The sequence below is a fragment of the Schistosoma mansoni genome, chromosome 5 (genome assembly GCF_000237925.1).
Source record: "Schistosoma mansoni strain Puerto Rico chromosome 5, complete genome".
NCBI lineage: Eukaryota > Metazoa > Platyhelminthes > Trematoda > Strigeidida > Schistosomatidae > Schistosoma > Schistosoma mansoni.
Window position 1 is genome coordinate 5607066 of NC_031499.1, and position 25159 is coordinate 5632224.

At 36.5% G+C, this 25159-nt stretch overlaps 3 protein-coding genes across 3 annotated transcripts in view; 2 read left to right on the top strand and 1 right to left on the bottom strand.

Moving 5' to 3' along the window:
• Positions 1-3081: 3081 nt before the first annotated feature.
• Smp_064400 (hypothetical protein) lies at positions 3082-4714 on the top strand. The gene has a single exon (XM_018797722.1). It carries the CDS (start codon positions 3085-3087, stop codon positions 4315-4317), a length of 1233 nt encoding a protein of 410 aa, XP_018652735.1. The 5' UTR covers positions 3082-3084; the 3' UTR covers positions 4318-4714.
• A 1328-nt stretch (positions 4715-6042) lies between these two features.
• Smp_064390 (hypothetical protein) lies at positions 6043-9610 on the top strand (the record flags this gene model as incomplete). Its single annotated transcript, XM_018797723.1, has 2 exons — positions 6043-6337; positions 8921-9610. The coding sequence occupies exons 1-2, from the start codon at positions 6062-6064 to the stop codon at positions 9608-9610; spliced, it is 966 nt and encodes a 321-aa protein (XP_018652736.1). The 5' UTR covers positions 6043-6061.
• Positions 9611-12985: 3375 nt separating this feature from the next.
• Positions 12986-25159, bottom strand: part of Smp_064380 (putative aspartate aminotransferase) — a gene marked incomplete at its 3' end in the record, with an annotated part of 19679 nt that continues 7505 nt past the window's right edge. Inside the window, exons 2-9 of the mRNA XM_018797724.1 lie at positions 24111-24206; positions 23791-24076; positions 21482-21541; positions 21372-21442; positions 19453-19684; positions 17728-18011; positions 17636-17693; positions 12986-13108 (exon numbers count right to left, since the gene is read on the bottom strand). Of these exons, the coding sequence (XP_018652737.1) occupies positions 12986-13108; positions 17636-17693; positions 17728-18011; positions 19453-19684; positions 21372-21442; positions 21482-21541; positions 23791-24076; positions 24111-24157 (1161 nt within the window). The 5' untranslated portion in view covers positions 24158-24206. The remainder of the gene's footprint in view (positions 13109-17635; positions 17694-17727; positions 18012-19452; positions 19685-21371; positions 21443-21481; positions 21542-23790; positions 24077-24110; positions 24207-25159) is intronic.

A 25159-nucleotide genomic window follows, 5' to 3' on the forward strand; every position in this document is an offset into this window, starting at 1 on the left:
CAACGGAACTCCTATGATGGATTAAAACGCAAAATCTTCCGCGGAGGACAACTCACCGACTCATTCGGGGTAAAAACCTGGTGTTAGGCAAGGTTGCTTACTCTCACCCTTTCTCTTTCTCCTGGTGATCGACTGGATCATGAAGACGTCAACATCTGGAGGAAAGCACGGGATACAGTGGACAGGTAGGATGCAGCTGGATGATTTAGACTTCGCAGATGATCTGACTTTTCTATCACATACGCAACAACAAATGCAGGAGAAGACGGCCAGTGTAGCAGTAGCCTCAGCAGCAGTAGGTCTCAATATAAACAAAGGGAAAAGCGAGGTTCCACGATACAATACAGCATGCACCAATCAAATTACACTTGACAAAGAAGCTCTGGAGGATGTGGAAACCTTTACATATCTGGGCAGCATCATTGATGAACACGGTGGATCAGATGCAGATGTGAGGGCGAGGATCGGCAAAGCAAGAGCAGCATATTTACAACTGGAGAACATCTGGAACTTAAAACAATTGTCAATCAACAACGAGATCAGAATTTTCAGTACAAATGTCAAGACGGAGAAGTGGAGAACTACGAAAGCCATCATCTAGAAGATACAAGTGTTTATTAACAGTTGTCTACGCAATATACTTCTGGTCCGTTGGCCAGACACTATCAGCAACAAGTTACTGTGGGAGAGGACAAACCTGACTTTAGTGAAGGGAAAGATCAGGAAGAAGTGCTAGATAGTGGATAGGACAGATATTGAGTCACAAGACAAGCCGTGTCCTTCCACATAGTTTATGACAGCCATCCGGACAATTTTTTCCATCAGTTTGACAACTGCACTAGTTTAGCTAACGGGCCGTTAGCTACTAACTAAATCTCTACTTCCAGCCTTATGCACTGGACCAATTATCGCGTCTTTCCAATTTCTAGGCAATCTGGACTGTCTCAGGGACATATCTCACGGTATCGCTAGAGGTTCAGCAATTATATCTGATAGAGCTTTCATAATCCTGGGATGAATATAATCAGGACCACTGGACTAATCAGGTTTTGGATGCTGAGGTAGTGTTAAGACAGTATCTCAATAACTACAGTGTCCATCAACAAGTTGCCACAATCACAATGACTCATTGGTCTTTCCTCATTACTGATAGAAAATACTTTACTGAAATATTCCTATAAAGCCTCAGCTTTTTCGGTATCATTTCTTGCCAATATTAACGGACATTCTTGCACCAAAAGCGATGGGATTCCATCACCTTTCTGAGTTCGCATTTTTATATAAGAGAATGACAATCCCTAACCAACTGTTTTTCATATGATCGTCTAGTCTTACTTATCAATGCCTTACAAGCATTCCTCATCCTACAATAACTGGATATGTACTGTTCTAAGCCAGTAGAGATGAACATATTCCAGTAGTTTTTCCTACGTCCAAGATGTTTCTGGACTTGTTTAGTTATCCATGGTGTACTAGTATTCGGTCTACGTTGTACCAGGTATGGTATGAACGAGGACGTAACTGAATTAAACTTGCCTTCAGATATAGACCATACGTCTTCAACTGATGAGTTAGTATCTACTGGCCAATCTGTCTTAGCAGCGCACTCCGGAATGGCTGATATGTTAGCTCTCCATACATTTGGGCAAGGTTTAACCCGATCGTATATCATGTCATTAGCTCTAAATGTGAATGACAAAACAGCGTGATCGCTATTCACTAACGGTGGAAGAATGTTTAGGTTGGCAATGTCATCAGTCAAATGAGTAACTACCAAGTCCAACGGAGAAAAACCTTGGTGTACACCAAGACGTGTGGATTTGGTTACATGCTGTACTAATGCATGCTCTATTACTGTTCCTAGGATCCTGCTACCAAAAGAGTTTGTAGATCCTTCCATGGTCATCTCATTCCACCTAATGTCAGGTGCATTAAAGTCTCCTAATATCAAACATATGTTATTTGCACTCCATAGCTGAATGTTCTCTAAGATAAAGTCATCACCTAAGCAGATTAGGCTGCGACAGATAACACCAAATACAAATGCACAACATCTGATAGTGAGCTCACAGCTAATGACTTCACAAGTTCCACTATCACGGGATTCGTAAACAGAGGAGCGAAAATTTATATTATTGGCTATGTATAAAAGGACGCCACCTTCTTTCCTGCTTCTATGTCTGTCACTTCTTAGGCAGTGGTATCCGGATAATTCTGGGGTAATATCGAAGTCATAGACTAATCAAGTTTCCATCACACCTACAATGAGTGGCCTTAATTTGTCCACTAATGCTCCTAGTTCATTATTTATTTATTTATTTAAACACATAAATATTGGTACAAGGAAGCACCAGATAAATATGCGCCTCACAAATCTCATTCGATTTGTGTGAGGGCTGTGATACTGCTCAGGTGCCCAGACTGAAGCAGGTGATTTTCTTAGGGGGCCACACCCGGAGCCTTTGACCTGAATGTCTGATCCACAAGGCAGTGGAGCATCGAGAGGAGATGCAGTCCCATGGTAGCCGGTGACTTCCCTGGCAGAGGTTATATATTCGCTGGCCATATGAGAGCATTTCGAGAGGGAGAGGTGACTCTCCCCACTCTCGGCCGTACCAGTGCATTCATAGAATTTATGACTACGAGCAACGGCATATAAAACTTTTAGGGTTTATTTTATTTATTTAAACACACATATTGGTACAAAAGGGCACCAGATACATATGCGCCACAACTCCTAGGGAGAGCGACCTATCCACATAGGCCTTGGTAGCATCCACTTTCAAGACCTGACTATTCGAAAACCCACTAGTCGGAGATTTTCCTCACCGTTTGTCGACGGGTTTCTAGTTCGGCTAGTGCCGTCTTCCTTTTTATTCCATCTTCAGGTCTATTCATCAGTGTTATCCTGGTCATACATTGGAAGAGATCATTAATGAGTTTCATCCCAAGAGTTGGTAGATGCTTGTTAAAAGTCTTAAAATCTAATCGCATCACTGTTTTTTTAACAATAAAATCTCACTGTGAATCTTTAAAAATAATCTCCAGTTGATCATTTGTTCTGATTAATACTTTTTACAGGTAATGGCTTATAAATCTAGACATCATATCGAAGTAAGCTCAGTTGCACTGGTAGACTTAAAAGCAGAAATATCAAGAAGACAGATTGAAGTTAAACAAAGAGTTGAAAAACATCCTGATGGTTGTAATGTTATAAGAAATCGTTCTGCTGAATTAAAACCTGGAAAAGTATCACTTTGGAAAACTTCAAAAGAACAAATCTTAGAAGAGCGCACAAAGTTGGAATCTGAAAACATACCCTCCGACGCTAAAGAGTATGCAGAATGGGAAAAAAGTAGGAGAGCATTAGAAGCTAAAGCAAAACTTTACGATGCTCTACGAGAAGCTGCAATGTCTGGAAAGAAACCTAATTTAACAAAGAGAGATGAAAATGATGGAGATATTCTGGTTGATTTTGAACAAAAAGCCACAGAAAATTTAGATTTAGTTCCTCCGGATTCTCCTACACGTTCTTGTTCTTCTTTTAGTAGTGATGAAGAATCTGATAATTATCCCGCTGGTTGTAGTGATGAAGAATGGGAGGATTATACAGATGAACGTGGTGTCAAACGAGTTTGCATGCGTAAAGATCTGTCAAGTCACATCAAGAAATCTAGTCCACCGAAACCAGATGGTCCACTCACATACGCACATTTGAGAGAAGGAGAAATACGTGATCATGGTGTTGGATTCTATTCTTTTTCTACAGATCTTGAACAGAGAGAGGCTGAAATGAATCGCTTACGAGAACTTCATCGGGCTACTGAAGAAGGACGTGCTCGAGCTGAAGCAATTCGAGCGAAAAGAGATGCTAAAATGGGTCAACGTCTTGCACGCTTGCGTGCCCGTAAAGGTTTACCAGATGTAGCGACAGCTGCTGCACAGTGTCTAGGAGAGGCTGCAGTTCCTGCAACACCTACCCCAATAGGTGCAGATGCCCAATCTGATATCCGTCTGAGTAACGATGATCTAGACGTTGCGTCTATGTTGCGTAGATTACGCGATGAAGCTGAACATAGAGCTGCTATCAATAACAGTAAATCGAGTGAATTAACAAATAGTGTCCCTCCTGACCCTGAGCCTGAACATAGAGCAAATTTAGCTGACGTACTGGCATCTCAAAATCCAAGCCGTCCATCCTACGGTAGTAAACAAAGAGAATGGGATAAAGGAAAGTCAATGATTTCAGCACAGCGTTACATTCAAGAAGAACGTGATAAGCGAATTGCAGATTTTGCTCCTCCATCTCGTTACTAAAATTTAATTTTGTTTGTACATATCTTTTTATCAGTGAAATATCAAACTTTACCTATCAGTTATCGTTTTTACGGAAAACCGTTTATCTGTATTTGTATGGATGATATATTAACTATGACAGACATTTTGTGATACATTATCTACCCAACATCTATATCATTGTGCTATATTGGCTAGCTTAGGCTATGGTTAGAAAATGCTGTTGGTCACCAGACCATTATAGGATGTTAGTCAATAAAATCACTAATCCATCGATATAAACTGTGTAATGAGGTCCATGTTTATTGATTGAGATTCGCGAGATAACAGTCGGTCATAGTGGTGTAGACGTATCCACTGCAATGGCAGTTATCTGCCATTGGAAGATATTTGCTCAGTGATGCGAATTGATTGGAGTAAGAAATGTAGGCCACTGGTTACCACCAAATTAGTGGTATAAAGGTTAAACAGCTTTATCACCTTAGTTGAGACGACCATTTTATTGCTTTTTTCTCGACCAAATAGACTTTAAGAGTTAACAAAAATGTTAAGACAGTCTTGATGAGCACTCATTTACTAGGTACAGGTTTGTATAATTGACTTGAAGCCACACTCTCAGCATAACAGATATTGATAATACCCGGTCTTTTAGCCACTAAGTCCTAAGATCAAAAACCGCTCTACCTACTTCTGTTTGTTCCTCTGAAAGGTATCATAAGTCTTCACATTTAGTACGGCTAATACCCAAGTACCTAGTGAGTGAACCAAGTCAAATTAATTACCTGGCTCTCCAATCCAAAATAGACAGAGTGAACTTCAAACCCACGATTTAGTATTTAGAAACTGAACGCTTTAATCCCTGAACTACTGCTCATCTTAATTATTTGTTACTTGAATTTCACTTTTGACATTACATTGTAATTATCCCTTATATTATTTGAAATCTTGGAAAAAAATTTCCCATCTTGAAGTTTAGTTTAATATTATCTACATTTTCGTATTGAACATCGCATCAAAGTGGAAGTGCTTCAAGATTAAAATACAAAATTGTTAGAAATCCATATTGTCTATGACTTTAATGAGCTCCCATTAGAAATTCCGTATGAAGATTATTTATTTATTTAAACACATAAATATTGGTACAAGGAGGCACCTAATAGATATGAGCCACATAAATCATTCGACATGTGTGAGGGATCTGATACTGCCCAGGTGCCCAGACCGGTGGTTTTCTTAGGGGATCACACCCCGAGCCTTTGACCTAAAGGTCTGATCCACAAGGCAGTAGAACAACGTCAGGAGATACAGCCCCATGGTAGCCGGTGACCAACAATAAGTTCAGACACCATTCGTTCCATCAAAATCTTGGAGCCCATATGCACCATTGGTTGGGAACCAGGGTTTCCCAACTCCCCTAGATGGACTTCCCGTGTCTACCAACCCGGTTAAAGCACCTGACATTTCTCTTTCCATCCTCTCGATTTTGTGAACAACACCCGCGCCACGAGTATGCAGTAAGTAGGACTTCCCTGGAAAAGGCTGTATGAGTGTGGCCATGTGAAAGTATTTCGAGAGGGAGAGCAGACTCCCCACTCTCGGCCGTATCAAGGTCTATAGAGATAGATGGAGACGATCTAGAAGTTAATTTCACGTTATCATCGCAAATGGTCAAGTATTGGATTATTAATGCTCCCAAATATGAATGGTTGTACATCATTGATTTTCATAAACTATTTTACATACATAGGAGCAAATTTATGACCAAATGTCTTGTTCTATGGATCATCTTGTTAATAATGGTGATGAAATACAACCAGAAAAATTCTCGTCGATTTCCTCAACTAATATACTTACTCCTATTGAAGGTTCAAACGAAACTTTTCGTCAAAGGCAATCAGACGTTTTTTCTGCACTAACTAGCCTGGAGGCAGCTCATCGTGAAGTGTACAAGGCTACGAAAGAAGAACGTAAAGCTGTACGTAAAGCAGCTTGGCGTCATACAATTACTGCCCCAGAAAATTTAGCAGAGTTGAAAGAACGTGTAAGTGTTTTACATTTTCGCGTTTTAAATTCTATTGTTTGGTGTCTAAAATTCTTTGCTCGGACCCATCACTTACCTCAACACAATATTTACTGACTCAGGAGTGGAATAGAAGAAAGCTATTTTCTTCAGCGTTTTTTAACAAGGTTGTTTTCTACGGGATGGGGATGCTGACCCTACTCCCAACCGTCCTTCACCTGGGCTTGGGACGGGCATTAGTCCATAAGGCAATTGATTTTTGGACTGAGCGGCGTAAATTGGTGCAGACTACCTGGTTATAATCAGCTTGATTATCATAACTAATGGTAATTGACTTTGGGTGGTACGGCTCAGAGTTGATAGCAATACCTCGAATACATCCACTTTTACTGTTATATCTTGTGACCGAGTGCATGCCCAGTGAATGTGTGACTTGATAGGACTGTCAATCAAAGAGCAGCGAATTATCGATTGGAACAGTGACACACAAAAATCGTACGAGCTGTCTAGAGCGCTTATCGATCCTGCTTCTGCTTAGTTCAGCCAGTTAAGCGACTGTGTAAACATGTACTACTCTTCATACACTTTTAAACCATAAATCTAATGGTATACATGTCAGTAGTGCATAGTTTATTCAAATTATACTATTATTTTTAATATTTATGAGATTAACATGGTAGTTTAGATTCGCCATAAAAATTTAATTTTTACGTCCGACTTTTTGAGTTAATCCCAATCAATTAAGTAGTATGAACTAAACTAAGAAATTCCGCTACATGTTTGTCGTCTGAAAATTTTCTGAAACTCCCAAAGTACGCTAACAATATTATTATTTTTGCTCATTGGCTGTTACAAACTAACGACACCTATGGATTCGGTGGGACATTTGTCCGTCTTTTAAAGGGTAAATATACTGCGCGTCACTCCAATGTCTAGTGTCATATGACCTTCGAAAGTAGAGGCCATTCATATTCTACTACGTTAGTTTGTTAGGTAGAACGTGTCAACTGAGGTTGCCGGGACATATGTTGTGCATGCTCTACTTCTGGCTAACTTGATGTGTGATGATGGATTAAAGTAGGAATAGGTCTGAGAAAAACTTGCCAAGCCAGGGAAACATTAGTTTGTTTAGTTAGTGATTTGTTGGTCCAAATATTTTTCTAAGTGGGAACTACGTAATTAGGATCAATGAAATAATTGTAACCAATTTCTTGGAACTGGATGAGTGCCATAGCGAGAAACCCCTTGCATAGTAGACGGATTGATTTATTCTGAATCTTGAGTTTAGTGTCTTTCCATACTTCTCTCTATTAAGTCACTCATTGCTACTGAGATTAATTCAATTCTTATCCTGTGTGTGTTGTTAATTTTATGTTGTGCTGATAGGAACGTGGATTAATTTAAATTTGTTACCAACATCTGTGTCGTTGGTGACTAACCCCACTATGTACGATGAACCAACCATGTAGAGTTTTGAATTTCACAAATGTTTGTCTGTGTAGTTGTGTTTTGCAATAATTTCTGTTCCTAAACTGAACATAAACCAGAACTTTAGCTAACGGATTGAAACATTAGCATGTTCTCAATAATGTTCGTTCGGCTAAGGTACGTCACACTTTGGATTGTAAAATCACTGTGATTGTCACCCTCTGTTCTCAATTAAACAAGAGTCACACCCTAACACTAATTGTAATTATGTACTCACCACTAGCGATCGATTTTAGCAGGCGTTTCCCGTGTAGTGAACAAGAACACGAGTGGGGACAATCGAATGTATTTAAGCACAAATTACAGACTATCTCACTAAATTCTGATAGCCATACAGCAAACAGTTAATTTGCAAAATAACAACCAATTGTCTCAATCTTCACTGTTCCTTCTGTCAATATCAGTTCATCTTCTCTTATTCCATTGTTCATGTATTTCCCTACCAATTGCGCTTTATCTTAGTCCTTTCCTTATCGGTCTTCTGCCAATATACATTCTATACCTGACCATCACCATATACTACTTATGTGGACATAAGTAGCCCACACCACACCCGGAGTGTTAGTGAGAAACAATCACCTATAGAGTTCAACTATATATCAAGTTTGAGACAGTTACGCTTTATGGCAGATAACTTAGGTTTAGATATGTAAAGCATTTGATCCCAACCTATTTTGTGAAGGTTAATTATTTGCCATGATACCCGAATATTCTGAATTCGATCCCTTATGAAATTGTGGATACGCAATGCTGAGGAATCCTATAAGGAGATTAAACATCCATCTAGTAGATTTTGGTTTTCATTGGTTGTTTGACTAAAATTAGTGTGATATGAATAAGGAAATTACTTGATGTTGACATTTGATTTTACTACTTAGTTACAATCGTTGTAGACAAGTGTGAAGTGTGTAAAATGAATAATTATTTCAGCTGTGTAACCCTCTATCCGATGTGTCGATAAAAAACTAGGTCTTTCAGTGCTTTTGTTGAATAATTAATCGGTCAACTGTTCGGTTGTTGTATCGTAACGAACTAGATTTTAATGTTTAATCTACAGATAATTTCTCGATATTTGTAAATGTTTTCTCTCCTTTTTAAGCTATATTTTATTTTTAGCGCGATCATGTTCAAACAGCTAGCGGTAAAGAGCACAAAACAACATGTCAAACACAAAATTCAACTTTCCGAAAACCTAACGCTCTCCCACCATCAACACATCGTCGACCAAACTATGTACATCGAGATCCCAGTAAATGGACACATTATAGTTTAGCTGATGTTAATGAAGATCCTGATATTAGTGATAACTCACTCGCTATGGCTTTGATAAATGAGCTTCGACAATCTCGAAATAACACTGAAACTGTACAAGATGACGAAACTTGCCCAACAAATCCACGTCATAACAATCGGATATTGTTTCGTCCAACACGAGGTAAAAAACGAGCTCGTCTCACTGAAGAAAATCTACCAAAACCTGAAGTGCGTCTAGAGAGTTGTTTCGACACGCCGGATACAGATGAATCACAAAGTTCCACCGACGATTCAATATCTTTGTCTCATAATAGTGAAAGTTCGTGTGCTTCTGTGGCAGTCTTTGTGAATCGACGTCACAAAGGCCAAATACGTAATCGACATTTAGATAACCCAGTAGATACTGAGCACCAGCCATTTGATGATCAACCGGCGAATGCTGTTGCAGTTAACTCAGATTATGATGATAAAGGTGATCAAGATCTCGATGTGGATTCTGATGAGTTAGAAGAAGATCCGGAAGAAGATAAGACAAATGACTACTTGGCTTAATTTGTGACATGTAGTAAATTTGTCTTCAGTATCATTTTGTTTGCATAAAAACAATAATGTAATCAAACAAATTAAATATATCTTGTACAGACTTTTTGTTCATCGTTGACTTCACAATGTTGGTCTTTTATTCACCATAGTAAAGTCAACCAAACAGTTGTTTTGATCTTTCAAATAATGTTTAACGGTAATACGACCACACAACTTTGTAGGATTTAAGTGTAACTTATTTAGACAATGTAAGCTGTAATTGGTCAGTAAGTGAAAAGAGACATAACCGAACGCATCACATATGATAGACTAATCTAATAACAGTTTATTAGTTATTGAGTAATGACCAATGTTATGTTTGTCTAATCCAATAGTGTTAATTAAATCCCATCGACTAAGTTGCTGTGTTGATGCACTAGTTTAAGTGACGCAACATTGCGTGAACCATACTGAGATGTTTAAGCGCTGCAAAAATAACTCACTGGTAACATCTTCGATTGTAGAGCTGCGTGACCCGTGTTCAGATCTCACTGGGAGAATGTGTTCGCGCAAGATAAAATATACGCTTTACCGACAAGTGTCAACTGGTATGGAACGTAGACTAAGCAGTTTCCTGCCGACTACATCCAACCAATTAACGACAGGACTAATTCATTATAAACAGACTTCCTCTTACTCTGATTTTCTCATATCAGTACACTTTTGTGTTACTGATATCTAGTTTTTTTTTATTAAACAGTCGGACGAGTGTTTCTATTCTCATATTATGTACCAATATTCCCACGATGCAGAATACTTTGATTAGGATTCTCTTATCAGCAATAATGAATGAACTTTTGCGGCAGTAGGAAAAGTCTATTGAGTAAATATACCGACATAATCGAAAACTAACCCTTGCAATTCTATCGTGTAATTGTGTTATTTTTGAGGTTAAAGCTAGATTTGACTTTTGATTTAACGTGAAATTGTTTTCGTTGCTCAACGTTTGGAAAGTAGATAATAATTTCATCAATAAGTAGTTTGTAGGCACTAATTAAAGGTATAATATGTGGTGGACATTGTTATATTTGGCGTCAGTTGGAAATCTGATGGGTCATCAATGATAATATACAAAACCATATGGACTTACTGATGGTTTTGGAAATCATTTCAATTTCAAACTAAAAAAAACATATCATCCAAAAACCATAATCAGAAGTTAGGATTTTTTTATCAATCAAGAAGACTGTCTAAAAAGCACATCATTGCATCAGTCTAAACTACATTATCCATATGATCATAGACCGGTCTGTATTACGTCATTGGTTAATATGCTAACCGTATAAACGATGATGAAAACGCAAACAAACTCCATTCGGGAATATGTTAACTATTACATGCACAATATGTTTAATTGAAGGCAAAAAGAGTACCACCAGACGATATGGTCAGTAACCGAACTAATTAAAGAATAAAAATTAATTTAGCATATAATGATTGGTTGGAACAAAACAATGGTGCATTAAACTAATTTACGGAAATGTAGAATGGTATAATGATGAGTGAAAAGTTAGATATGAGAAAACTGGAGAATAAATTGGTGATAAGCAAGTTAGTGAAAAAGAGTACTCACATCACTACTACCTAATCAGTGTCTTATTACAGAGCTACCGCTCTACTCCATACATACAATCAGAACGCCATGATCCAACTTTATATACTATTATAAGTAAATAGCAAATAATAAGTAACTAATTTTGAGGATTTAAACACTCTCAACGACTGGACCTGACTACATTGTTATATTTAGTGAACATACTGATACATTTTAAGGACCTCCAAACTCATTAAATGAAAAGTTTTGTATGTTTTACATCTTTCTTCACATATATACTTCCTAAAAGTTACAGATCAATATTACTAGTTACGATCAGGAAACCAGTCGGTTATTCATAATGGACATAAAGCCTGGCACAAATATGTGTAAGCCCAATTTCCCCACCATAACCATATTAACATGACGAATAGGAAAGGAGTAGAAATAATGATAGCGAGGAAGGTTAAATATTGAAAATATAATTTGAGAAGACAATGAAAATGATATGTATGAAGAAATACTGGGAATCAAGATTTAGAAGGTGAATGTAAATATATCAGCGCTGTTGGAATTGATTCTGAGCCATGTCTTCATTCAAAGTCTTCAACCGAGTATTCTGTACTTGCGTACATCGCTCAGTCAGTGACTTCGTAGGTTGATCTCATGTCTTGATTTACCCGCTCCTAGCTTTCTTCCAACCTACTACACCAGTCCACATCCTGCGCCGTGGTAGGTGTTCGTTAGGCCTTAATCATCCAGTACTCATAAATTGCTTTTGACAGTGAACCTATATCCGTTGAAATTCAAAACCTTTAAGTACGATGATAATAAGCAAACAGGAACAAAGAATTGAGCTCATTTCTTTGTTTTTGCATTATTCAAGATAATAAAGGGAAATAAATGTATGGAATACAATACTGTCAACTTTTACACACACTCATACATTTTAAGAATGTAGCTGTAAAAGAACAACAAACCCCAACCCAACATAGGAGGAGATACAGGCAGAAGAAAATTTTGTTTATTTATTCAAACACATAAATATTGGTACAAGGAAGCACCAGATACATATGCGCCTCACAAATCTCATCCGATTTGCGTGAGGGCTATGATGCTGCCTGGGTGCCCAAACTGAAGCAGGTGGTTTACTTAGGGGGCCACGCCCGGAGCATTTGACCTAAAGGTCTAACCCACAAGAATGTGGAGCATCTTGAGGGGATGCAGTCCCATGGTCGCCGGTGACCAACGATTGATTCATACGCCATTTGTTCCCTTAGGATACTGGAGCCCATGTACATCATTAGTTTGGAATGAGGGTTTTCCAACTCCCCTAGGTGGACTCGCCGCGTCCACCGCTGCAGTTAAAGCGCCGGACATTCGCTTTTCGTCCTCCCACTCTCATGAACAACACCCGTGCCACGAGAAGGCAGTGAGTAGGACTTCCCTGGCAGAGGCTATATTACGCGTGGCCATGTGAGAGCATTTCGAGAGGGAGAGCGGACTCTCTCCACTCGGCTGTACCAGGGCATTTGGGGCGCAGAAGAAAATACATTGCAATTATTTATAAATGGTTTACACTGATTGCTTACAATAAAGTGATCATGTATATTTAAAACAAAAAAACATGATCAGCCACTTAAAAATATGTGCAATAATAGTACATATTACCATTCACACACACAGAATAATGGACGAAGATAGGACGTTGAAACATTATTAAAGCAAGTTCTCCATATTGTAAATAATATATTTGTATATATATTGTGTATAAATTAACAAACAGATAATAAAAAAAGAAACACTTTTTATTATTTAGTAACTTGGTGTATAGCATGAGCTAAGTAGTCGACATTTTTAGATGATAAGCCAGCAATACTAATACGTCCATCTTTAGTTAAATAAATAGAATATTCACTAGTCAGCTTTTCAACCTGAAATTTAGAAAGATATATATGATTATTTACGAGTCATTATAATATGGGAAATCAAAATACTGGCCTATTTAGTCCGACTTGGTTATGAAGCTATTATAAGTTAATCACTGTTTATAATTTTCTGGGCTAGTAAGCCTCTCACAAAGTCAGTCCTCCACACGTAACTTTGTACTATTATTGTTTTAACATCGCTAGAAATTCTCTATATCACTTTATACATTGTATAAATCTTCTACCAAGCAAATAAGGCAATGAGAAAGTATAAATGGAGGAATATAGTGACTCAAAATAGAGAATGAATGCTTATGGGTTATGGTAACCGATTCCATGCAATCTTCACGACCACTGGTCACTGTCATCAACCAGGAAAGGTAGTCTGTAACTACCTATATGGTTTAATTCAACTGCCAGTGACCTCATGAACTAATGCCCCATTTTGCTTTGACTACACCTAAGCTTACCATCACCCGTTGAGGTAATCAGTGCTTGAGTATACGTAATACATATCCTAATCACTTCAGCTGATAAATATTTAAAACATTGTTAACCGATTTGCCAACCTTGCTTCATAATCTTTGCATAACCTCAAAACTACTCACCAGGTAGCTCCAACATGCGCAAGTCAAAAAGTGAAACAGATGGGACTGCTGAGCGCTAATATTTACGGACGGAAACCCCGCCCATGCCACTAAATGACGCAAGCTGAGTTTTTAAATCTATGCCGAGATTTCATTGGGAAGCAACTCACCATAGCTGATAAACCTACCCAAATTTATTTGTTTAAACACATAAATATTGGTACAAGGGGGCACCATATATATGCGCCACACAAAAAATTTAATTGTGTGAGAGCTATGATACTGCGCGGTTGCCCAGACCGAAGCAGGTGGTTTTCTTAGAGGGCCACACCCCGAGCCTTTGACCTAAAGGTCTGATCCACAAGGCAGTGGAGCCTCCTAAGGAGATGCAATCCCATGGTAGACAGTGACCAACAATTGATTCATACGCCTTTTTTTCTTCAGGATACTGGAGTCCATGTGCACCATTGGTTTGGAATGAGGGTTTTCCAACTCCCCTAGGTGAACTCGCCTTGTCCACCAACCCGGTTAAAGCGCCGGACATTCGCTTTTCGTCCTCTCAATTTCGTAAACAACACCTTTTGCGTGAGAAGGCAGTGAGTAGGATTTCTGTGGGGGTGGCTGTATACGCTTGGCCATGCGAGAGCATTTAGAGAGGGAGGGTTGACTCCTCCCACCCTCGGTCGTACCAAGGCATTTGAGGGTACTAATACAAGTACGTAATTTAAGTTAAGCAACCTCCACAACCCATAAAGATAAATAAATCGGTCGATGCACTCAACTGCTTCCTCACCCTATGATGTACCTAGATGACTCAGACCATCCTGAAGCAACATTTTGCATTTGGAGAGGAAACGACCTTTCAAATATACTTGTGTCGTTACTCAAGACGATCAAAATATTCGGTATTTTGTCAATATTATCAAACAGCAGCATGTTATCTGTCCATTCTAACTGGATAATTCGAATGTCCACTATCAATTGTAATGTTATAATAATAATAATCAGTCAGCTACAACGTAAGACCAGGCACATATATGCATCGGTCCAAGTTGCCATACCTCGTTAGCACAACAAGATCAACATCGGATTCATAGAAGTAATTAATTTAGTGGTGGTAGTATATAAAAGATAGGTTGTATATAAGGATATAGTACAGGAAGAAAGGAAGATATGAAGCAATTTTAATCTTAAGGTTTAAGGGAAGATAAAGAGTGTATACACCTACGCCATTGTGATCGATTGTGAGCCATGTCACACAGAGTCTCCAAACATTGGTTACGATAGTTGCACGGGCCCCCAACCAAGTAGTTTGCATCTACCAACATGGCTTAGACTATAAGTTAGTGACTTTAAGCTCTGATAATAATAATAATAATAGTAATAATAATAATAATAATAACTCACCTGTGATGGATTAAGCCCAGAATAGCAGAACATTCCAATTTGATTAGTGATATGTGACCAATCATGATGAGATCCTTCTTTGATTAAACTATTTCTTAAACTTTGACGCATTGTAATAATACGATCAGCCATAGTTTTCAAATCAATGAGCCTTTTTTAAAAATATGTAAATAATATCATAAATGAATTGGACAGGTGAATGAATCGACAGATGGGTGTAAAAGTTGGGCGAGTGTTCCAAAGCTAAACATTTATTCCACATACAAACATTATGGTAGCTTAGTGTAATGCCAGTAGCTTGTATATTTTTTAAGAATTCCATACCAGGGGGGTTTTGTGTCGATGGTGTAACCGAGCAGACAAAAAACGAAGATGTGGTTAATTTATGACATGGTGCTGTGATGTGGAAGATAACTATAGGTCTAGCATCTACTGGCTCATCACCACTCCTTGTTTGGGCTCCTAAAGAGCTTCCAACTCAGAAACTTGTGATGTTATCTGATATGACTCAGAATAGAAACCAGTGTGATTACTGTTGTAGTTTTCCCATACATTCTTCGTAAATATAAGAAGAATCCCCCTATGCACCAGTCATTTCAATCATACATCGAGTATACACTATGACTAATTCACTATTTTCTGTGATATTCGTTTGGTTGGATACACTGAGTGATATATGGTTCAGAATCGGTCTCAATGGTTCAGATTAATTTACTGTTTTCTCTAAGATTCTGAAGTTCAAAATGATGTCAGATCACTCATTCTGCGAATTAATTGTTTCGTCTGGGATTATATTATTTATCTCTAATTTTTTTCTAATACCACTGATACTATTACTATTTCTACAGCTTAGGCATTGGACTTGATAATTTAATGTTTTTGTGAAGATATGGTGCAATAACTTGAACCCTTGCGCTTATCTCCCAAGTTCTTCATTACTTGAATAAACATTTCAATTAAGAGAAAAATTATGTAAAATTTACGAAGTGGAAACAGCTATGCACGTTTTTAAACTGAGAACAAATAATTCTGAATGAAACGAATTATAGATTGTAAAAAATAGGTGTATATTAAGTAGTCCAGTTATAAAACTTAACAATCTTCACAACCTCATACTGATAATTATTATGTGCTAACTAGTGACTAGTCACAAAAGAAAATTTCCGGAGTTCTAGTGAGAAACCGTGACCAGTGAAATTCATCTGTGTAGGGGTGGTAAGGAAGGTAGGTACCTACCGAAGACAATGGAAAATGATCGCGTGACACCGTGGGTTGGTTGGAGTTATATTTGTACATCGCTGGATCCTGGGTCATTGGTTGAGAGGTTAAGCATGAGCGCGAGACCAAAGGTCCTGGGTCCTATTCCCGGTTGTGTAGTCTTGAATGAGCACTGCTGCGATTTCTCATACTAAGAAGAAACACCCGTTTAGTGCTTCCAGATTCTTAATGTTCGTCTAAATAAGATCGGTTTGTGATTTTAATATACTGACTTACTTATAAGAGCAGAATAACACATTGAAAGTAAAATGAAGATTGATGGACAACCATTACAGTTAGTCATTGCTACCAAACAATTGTCAGCTGTTGTTACAGTTTATGATAAACTGGTCGCTTTGAACAATATAGATATTCAAATGAGTATAATAGTAGTTCAGGATTCGGTTGTTTGAAATAACGTACAACACTTAATTTGGGTTTCAATAGCATCTAACTTTACTTCTATCATCGTTATTTCCAAAGAACTACTCATATTTGGCGATAATACTGAGTAAATGTCTCAACGTTTCAGAAATGTGAGTTCAGATGTAATTAGATAGATTACTCTATACATGTGAACGAAAATTCAAGTTGGGATAACCAATTTATTATTTAGTGCAAAATAAGTTTTTTTCGTAAAATGTGAGAAACTATACATTAAATACTTCATCAGCAAATCTTCCATCAATTGTTTTAAACTTCACCGTCTCTTTATTGCTATTATAATCACTTTCTGTTTACATTTCCATTCTCTTCAATTCGATCTTCTCAACCTTCTGCTGACAGGCATTACACTACTGATTGGTGTTACATACTACTTGTGTCGACAGACATAAGTAACATACACTACATTGCTACTATGAAACACCGCCTTAAATAGCTCGGATATATTTTGCAATTTCCATCTCAACAACATCCACACCATCCATTACTTGCCAGTGCTGGAAATCAAATAGGAAACACAGGTGGTCAGTGTACGATATGCCATCGTGGAATGGAAGATACCTGTGTTCGGCTGACTACGGTTAGTCCATACCAACTTCCTTAATAGGGTATCTTAGAAATCACACAATATCGTAGTTTTTGATGTGACCAGACATGGTTCGGAATAGAAAAAAGAAACCTGAAATAATTAATTATTGCATTCTTCATAAAATCAATACGGTTATTCTAACTGAATATAGTTCATGTTGATTGTTTTGTTTATTGATTAACTGTATTATATATCTCTTGTCTATTTTTTTCACAATTTTACTCGTTGACCTTGTATTTAATAATTTACAAAACGTTGTATACTACTAATAGTAAATAAATCACCTGGAAACAAAACAAGACATTTACTAGCAGAAGTCCGAAAAAAAAAATAAAACTTACCACTTTTGACGTAAATCAGGATTAGACATCAATTCCGTTGCAATACGTGCGCCATGAATCGGTGGATTACTATACATTGGTCGAATAATAATCTTAATTTGTGACAAACAACGTTCAGCTTCATCAGAAGATGAACAAAGTAAAGTAAAAGCACCAACACGTTCACCATATAATCCCATGTTCTTAGCAAAACTTTGTGTAAGTAATACGGTGGGGAAATTTAATTCATCGGTAAAATAACGTATTGCTTTTGCATCATTGTCAATATCACCGGAGGCAAATCCCTGAAACATAAATCGATAACCATTAGGAAATAAAGACAATGTATATTATGATAAATAATTCTATATATTAATGTGCTTGGATCAGAGTTTCTGAACGTTCTTACATGCAACGAAGGGTATATTGTGCAATTTAAAGACATTCACAATTACTAAACGTTTTGTATAACCTTTATCACGTGTCTTATTTAGAGATTTTGAGAGTATAAATATGATCTTGAAGTTTCGATATAAATGAGTAAGAATTAAGCCTGATCCTTAGACATTATATCCCATTACAAAGTTGGGATATTTTCAGATCATTGATATGTCAGATGACTTCTAACTAACGTTTATTTCTATGTTCGCAATTTTGTTAGAAAAAATTTATTCTACTGTGCAGATGTTTTGTCTTCTGATATTGCATCAACTGATAACCTACGTCCATACTTTGGTCAATGAGGAATCATCACTCAGTCACATTGTATCATTACATTTCATCCATCGATTAGCATTTAATCTATTCATCCCGAAAATTGAAAACCTGGTTCATTCAACAAACTTATATTCATAAAAAAATCTTGACAACCGGTTTTTAAAAAAATGAGATGTTTAAAACAAGTTGGTACACGTCAGCACTTCAAATAAATTTATTTTGTTATCGATAACCAAAGATCCTTCGTGATCTTTGTAGTTCGATAAACAAACAATTGTTAAATACAACAGTGTTATTTGAGTAGCTAAATGGTAACATTTCTTAGAAAGGACATGGATTTCAATAAGATTACGGGTACAAATTACTAATAAGTAGATCTTTACAAATGTCAAATTTCGAATTATAAGCTCCTGTTGTTATAAAATACCTTACATTATTATTACAGAGTAGAGCAACATGTTATGTCACATTTTTGAGGATGCTAGATCCCCAGAAATCACATGGTAAACGTCATATTTTTGTAATTTTAGTTTTAAAAATTGAATTTCTCATTTTAACACCAAAAGTGCCCATTTTTACCTTTACTTTGTATTTCTCACTTGGAAGGACCTTAAATGTCATTGATTCGTTTCCTCTTTTAATACGCTACTTTGTGATGTTTCTCAAAAACATTTTTACACTGTATATATATGCTTGAGTTGTGTGCTTGTTGTTCATTCTTTCGACTGCTTGTGAAATGTACTTTCTCTTCGGCTGAATCTGGTCTTCTTCCTCTAGTTAGCAGGGCTGGGACGCAGTGAATAGTTTAACTTGTCTTGTTGTTGTGTTGCTGATTCTTCGTTCTGTTGGTTGATTTTAGGTGATCTCGCAGTTTCTTCGAACGTATCACTTATTTGAGTTATCCGTTATACATCCTAATCGACTACTAAGAACTAAATACAATCAAGTTGGTTGTCAGCTAGAATATAACTAAAGACCGATTCCGTTTAAAACCAACAAAAAGAAAATTGATTAATTCTCGTAACATACTTGATAAGCACAGTCGAAAAATGGGATTAAATCACGTGACTTCAAAATCTCTCCAATTTTTTTCCATTGATCAAATGTTGGATCTACTCCAGTGGGATTATGCGCACATGCATGAAGTAAAACGAAATGTCCTTTGGGAATTTTTGATAAATCAGATAAACAACCATCTATATCGAGACCACAAGTATTACTATTGTAATAACGATATTGGTGTACATTTAGTCCACTATGTCTATATTTTAGAAATAAATACACGTTTTTACGGTCACACACAAAATGGTCACTAAGAAAATTATCTAGCAAAAGAAGCTAATTCCCTAAGTATTCCAAAACCATCTAATCTCTGACAGAAAAATACTCTATACACATTGTATCTACGTAGAAGTGAATTCTTATTTCTTGTGAAACGGCAGCTCGTTGGCTAATAGAGCAGATATTTAGACAATGGATTCCAGGTTAGAAACTATGGCTTGATAATCCAATTTATTCATCAAGTTGGGGTTTAAACAATAGACTTAAAGGTTATAGTGATTATGTAAAGGCTAGTGACACTGCACAACTACATAAATTGAAGTAGATGAAGTGGAGTTAGGTCCTACATGCAATTGAAGTCGGAAATTGAATACTTTAGCCAATAAGACGCTATTCTATTGGTCTGAACAGTAGTAATCATTGCAAAGCCTAAGACAGCTGTATATTAGTCCAAGTTGTTCACACCATATCAGTGAAGCCAGATAAAATCAATAAGATGCATAAAAATGAGCGGGAATAATTTTTAGCGATGACAATTAGAAAAATTAGGCATTGAGAATGTGGTTTAGAAGGATGGAACGAAAAAATATATAGGAAGAGATATTGGAACTCAAGATCTAGAACAGGATAAAGTGTGAATGTGTCTGGGATATTGTAACTGATTCTTGACCATAATCACGTAAAGTCACTAACTATTGATCAGGGTTGCCGCACATACTCCAAAAAAAATCGGTCTGCATTTCCGAACTTATTTAAGACAAGTAGCCGGTGACTCCACAGATTATTGCCAGATTTGGCTGTCTTTAGCTTTGTTCCAACCCACCCACACACCATCCAACATTACATATCGAGATAGGCAATGGTTAATAAGACGTGGCACATGTGCCAGAAACCATAGTTGATAAAGCTTCACTGTTTTGTCAATTGGCTTGCCATCTTTGCTCAATACAATATACCTAACTTTATCATATTCCGCCCTATCGTTTCACAATACGTAAGCAATATTTCGAAGACACCTATTATTTAAACCTTGCAACATATGCTTACTTTTTAGTTTCACAGCCACGGAGTACTACAGAGTGAACTGTTGCATAGTATAGGTTCTTCGGGCTGGGTGATATTAGTAGGTTTTACACATACACACATGCACCCACATATTTAGTTAAAAGGAAAATAAACGAACCTGTGTACTTGCTCATTGAGTTCCTTATTAGTTTGATTTATTACTTTCAGACAAAAAATCTTGTTGTTAAGTGTTTATCTAAATTAAGTAGTCTAATATCTTGGAGATAAACTAATAGATTTTTGCCAAAGTATTTAGGAATAAACACAAATAAGATAAACAAGAAAAGGTAAAACTCTGTTGTTTTTAATTTAAAGCAAGATTTCGTTGTATTTCCCTATTAAGTAAATAGAAACAAATTAGTAACATATATCTGCTTTGATAATATACATACCCATTTAACCCCAAAAGCAGGAGTTGAACAATACAAAAATGACGGAAAACACTAACAGCTAATGAACTGTTTTAGTAACACATCTGCCACATCCTTCAGCAACTGTTAAAGCTACATAAGTCATAACTTTGTGCGACAATGATAACCATTTTCACTTCAAAAATCGACTTCCAATAACAAATAACTATTTTCTAACAATAGTGAACCTACGTGAAAATAGGTTTATGGTTGCCCCAAGTAGGTGTTGGCATCCATATATGTTTTTGTTCTGCAAATTCATTCTAAAAAGATTCTATCCAAAATCAAAAGATAACACCTACGATAAAAGCTCCACCGACTCTAAGGGCTCCAGTACCAGATATTGTCTGAGTTGTAGCGTTCTAAATAAAGTACAAAAATGGCATAGTACATTATTAATCTTATCTGAAATCAACAAAAAAGACAAAAATTATAAGTCTATCGTTAAGATAACTTACAGTCAACATTAGAGTCCATGATCTTTTGTCACATTATTCCTTCATATTGATATGACGGAAAGAAAGATCAAAATTATATTCTTTGACTCATTATGATACTTGGTCAACATTACTTCTGTTTTAATTCCATGTGATGATCACACAATGTAGTATTTGTTTTGTTTTCCTTTATAACATTTTATTTTATATAACATACGATATTCTTATATTCAGTTGACATGCACTATGCTCAGCGTGATATGTAGCATGTGATTTGTCATAACCCTAAGTATTTCTCGTATATGTGATTTCATCCTAATCATTAAACAAAATGGGTGTACAAATCAACATATAAATGAGGGTATTTTCGACTAGTGTCGTCGTGTTTTGGGGTTGATAAATCTTCATTTGTACCAGTCTTTGTGTTCTTACTTTCGCGTTGTGGGAACTGCAGTGGTTCCTCACTTTACAAGTATAAGTGATAAGCGATTTTGTTGTAACAATAAGCGACGACCAAATATAACAAAGTAGCGTTCAATCAGAATACTTTTCACACATATACTTGTTCATTCTGCTATTTTTTGAAGCATGTTGTCAATGTTTGATCTTTCTTGTTATTGTAGCCACTACATTGTTTTAATTTCTTTTGCTACCCATTGAATTAATTTCATATATTGTGAGTATATGAAACGGCAACTCAGGCCAATTCCCATTTATGTCAGACCCCACATCGATTATGACTGGTTACCACAAGGATTATTTACTATCTAATTTAGCTCCTCCTGGAGACAATAAACCCAAATGTCTTAAGTAATTCAATTTTATACGGATAGAAAGAATTCCCAACACGAATTTCGCATCTACATTTGCTATCAAAGTTTTATATGGTCCAGGTTATTACATGTTTTATTTAGCTTGAACTTAAAATTCATTTCATCTATCTGTTTACACTGAAAATATGAGGTGAATTACTTCTTATAACTACTCACTTAGAACACTAAATATTTTGCTCGTGTTGAGGAATTACTTTGAATTGAAATATACTGGGTTTCAGAAATCTATGAATTACTGTGTGTAATAATTTCTCCGGCGGAGTATATTAACATGATTGAAACTAGCATTTATATTATTCATGGTAAAAAGTAATACTAAACAGAGATGTAAGCTTAAGTGTAGACAAGAAATGTGCTGCATTCGAAATTTACTCCATGCTTTGGATATTAGCATTCAGGCTCTCTACCAAACATTTTACAAATGATTGGATAAAACAGTAACATTTTACATACGTCGTTCCCTACACCTTATTCTGCAACTTCGTCACCATTCTGACAATATTCCAATGTAGTATTTAGATCAAATTTAGACATTTCTTTTTACATACTTCACACTGATACCTGTGACATATTCAGCTTTAGAAACTAATAAAGTATTACAAAGTAAAAAAATATCTGAAACCAGAGTTTTATCCACATACCAAGAACACATAAGACAAACTTTGAAGTTTAAATTCTGTTATGTCCCGATAAGAATTATGGATGGTGACTTTTGGGAACAATTTACGGACCAATATGATACATATATTTTTATCGTATAATTGTTAACTAACTAAACTACCCATATTCGTGTCCGTCTTATCATAGGCTTTATTTTGACCTATGAACTATTATTATATGATTTACAGTAATTGGGTTATACCCAGTCTATCATTTACTATCTCCCTTATTCACAGCCACATTTGGTTGAATCTTGTACAAATGTTAGTTTCTATTTTATGGTACGATGTGGTCTGTTTGATTGGTATATAAACTAAGTGTGTTGAAATATAATGATTCATACCGCAGAGGCTGAGATTGGTGTTCTGGACTTAACTGGCTGAGCTAGGTAGGAAGCAGGACCGACAAGTGCTCTAAACTGCTCGCACGGGTTTTATGTGTTATTGATCCGATCGACAAATCACTGCCATCTAATTGGCAGTATTATCACTTTATACGTTAACAGGGCATCCAGGCGGTCACAAGTTATGACAAATTCATTAAACTAATTGAGTTTTAAATGATGTACAATATTTCATTTAACTTAGTATAAAAATACAATATCAATGAATCGGATAGGACTCAAGTTAATATAAACAAATCCCAAAACTCAAAACAAAAGGAATAAACGATTAAACTTACACAGCGATTTTTTATTCGTGAAGATTGATCAGTAAGTGCAAGCTTAATGGACAGATCGCAAAATTGTGGGATACCACTGATTGGAGCATATTCTTTATTCAAATTTTTCGCCAACAAAAGTGATTCAGCCTCTTTGACAGATGGTAAGACGAAAGGTTTGCCATTATCATCTCTATAGGCACCAGCTCCAAGATTAATCTTCTGAGGATTAGTATCACGATTATATGCCTCGGTAATTCCCAAAATTGCATCTGGAGGTCCGAGTTTAACATGGTTCCAATGAGAACTACTACTGTGTATATAAATGGAACAGACGTTACCTCAACCCCCTAGCGGCATACGTGAAGACTGAAAATTTGCTAGGCATCAGAATAAATTTGAAGAATTCCTAATCACTAGCTTCAGGAAACGAAAACCTGTAAAGAGACAAATGTTTGTTTTAAATAACATCTTTCGAAATAGTGCTGTAGTCGTACCAGATGAATTATGACAAGTCCATTAGTGTATAAATTAAAATGCTTCCAAATTGTTCATAAATTTATCGTAGATCAACTGATTAATTTTAAAAGTAGAAAAAAACATCAGTACCATAAAAGAAGAATTATCTTACATATTAGTTTTTCAGCTTTAAGATAGAAGCGATGAACTTCGAAACACCTTTCAAAGCATCATAACCTCGAAGTAAACCTTTCCTGCAGATGAGAGTTTAATACTGAATACTATTAGTTGTTTCGTTAAAAAGTAATTAAAAGCTGCATGAAACTTAATCACCCGTTTACAAAATACTAACCGAAGCTTCGGTTTGAGCACCCGGGGAATGTCCCAGCCCTCACAAAAAATGAGTGATTTATATGGCGAATATCTGTTTGGTGCCTCCTTGCACCAATGTTCGCGTGTTTAAATAAGTAAACAAGCACACAAAAAGGATTCATATTTGTTTTAAATCTACTGTCTTTTGTTTCACTGATTTCCTAGGTTCTATTGGTGCTTATTGAGGGTGGGTGAACATTAAATGTATCGAGACCTAAACCGTGTTTTGCTGAACGAAAATCCACGTTTAGCAGGCAATTACAGGTAACAAGCCTAGGGCTACCCAGTATTTACTTACCACAGAAATGTAGGCATTATTACCAAGGTTTGATTTGATAGTTTCAAGTAAATTGGGATATTACAAATATATTATTTTTATTCATAGAAGAAATGGATTAAATTGACAGACGGGGACATTACGCTTTAATTCGTGACGATATTATTTCAGATTTACCTACCACATTAAGGAAGAAAATTACATTTGTGAAAATTTCTGCGACTGAACTTTAAGTAAACCCAACATTTCACTCGGCAAACTGGTTCAAGCTTCTTCAAGGAA

Coding starts and splice junctions, on each gene's coding strand:
- Smp_064400 (XM_018797722.1), top strand. CDS start 3,085: ATGGCTTATAAATCTAGACATCATATCGAAGTAAGCTCAGTTGCACTG.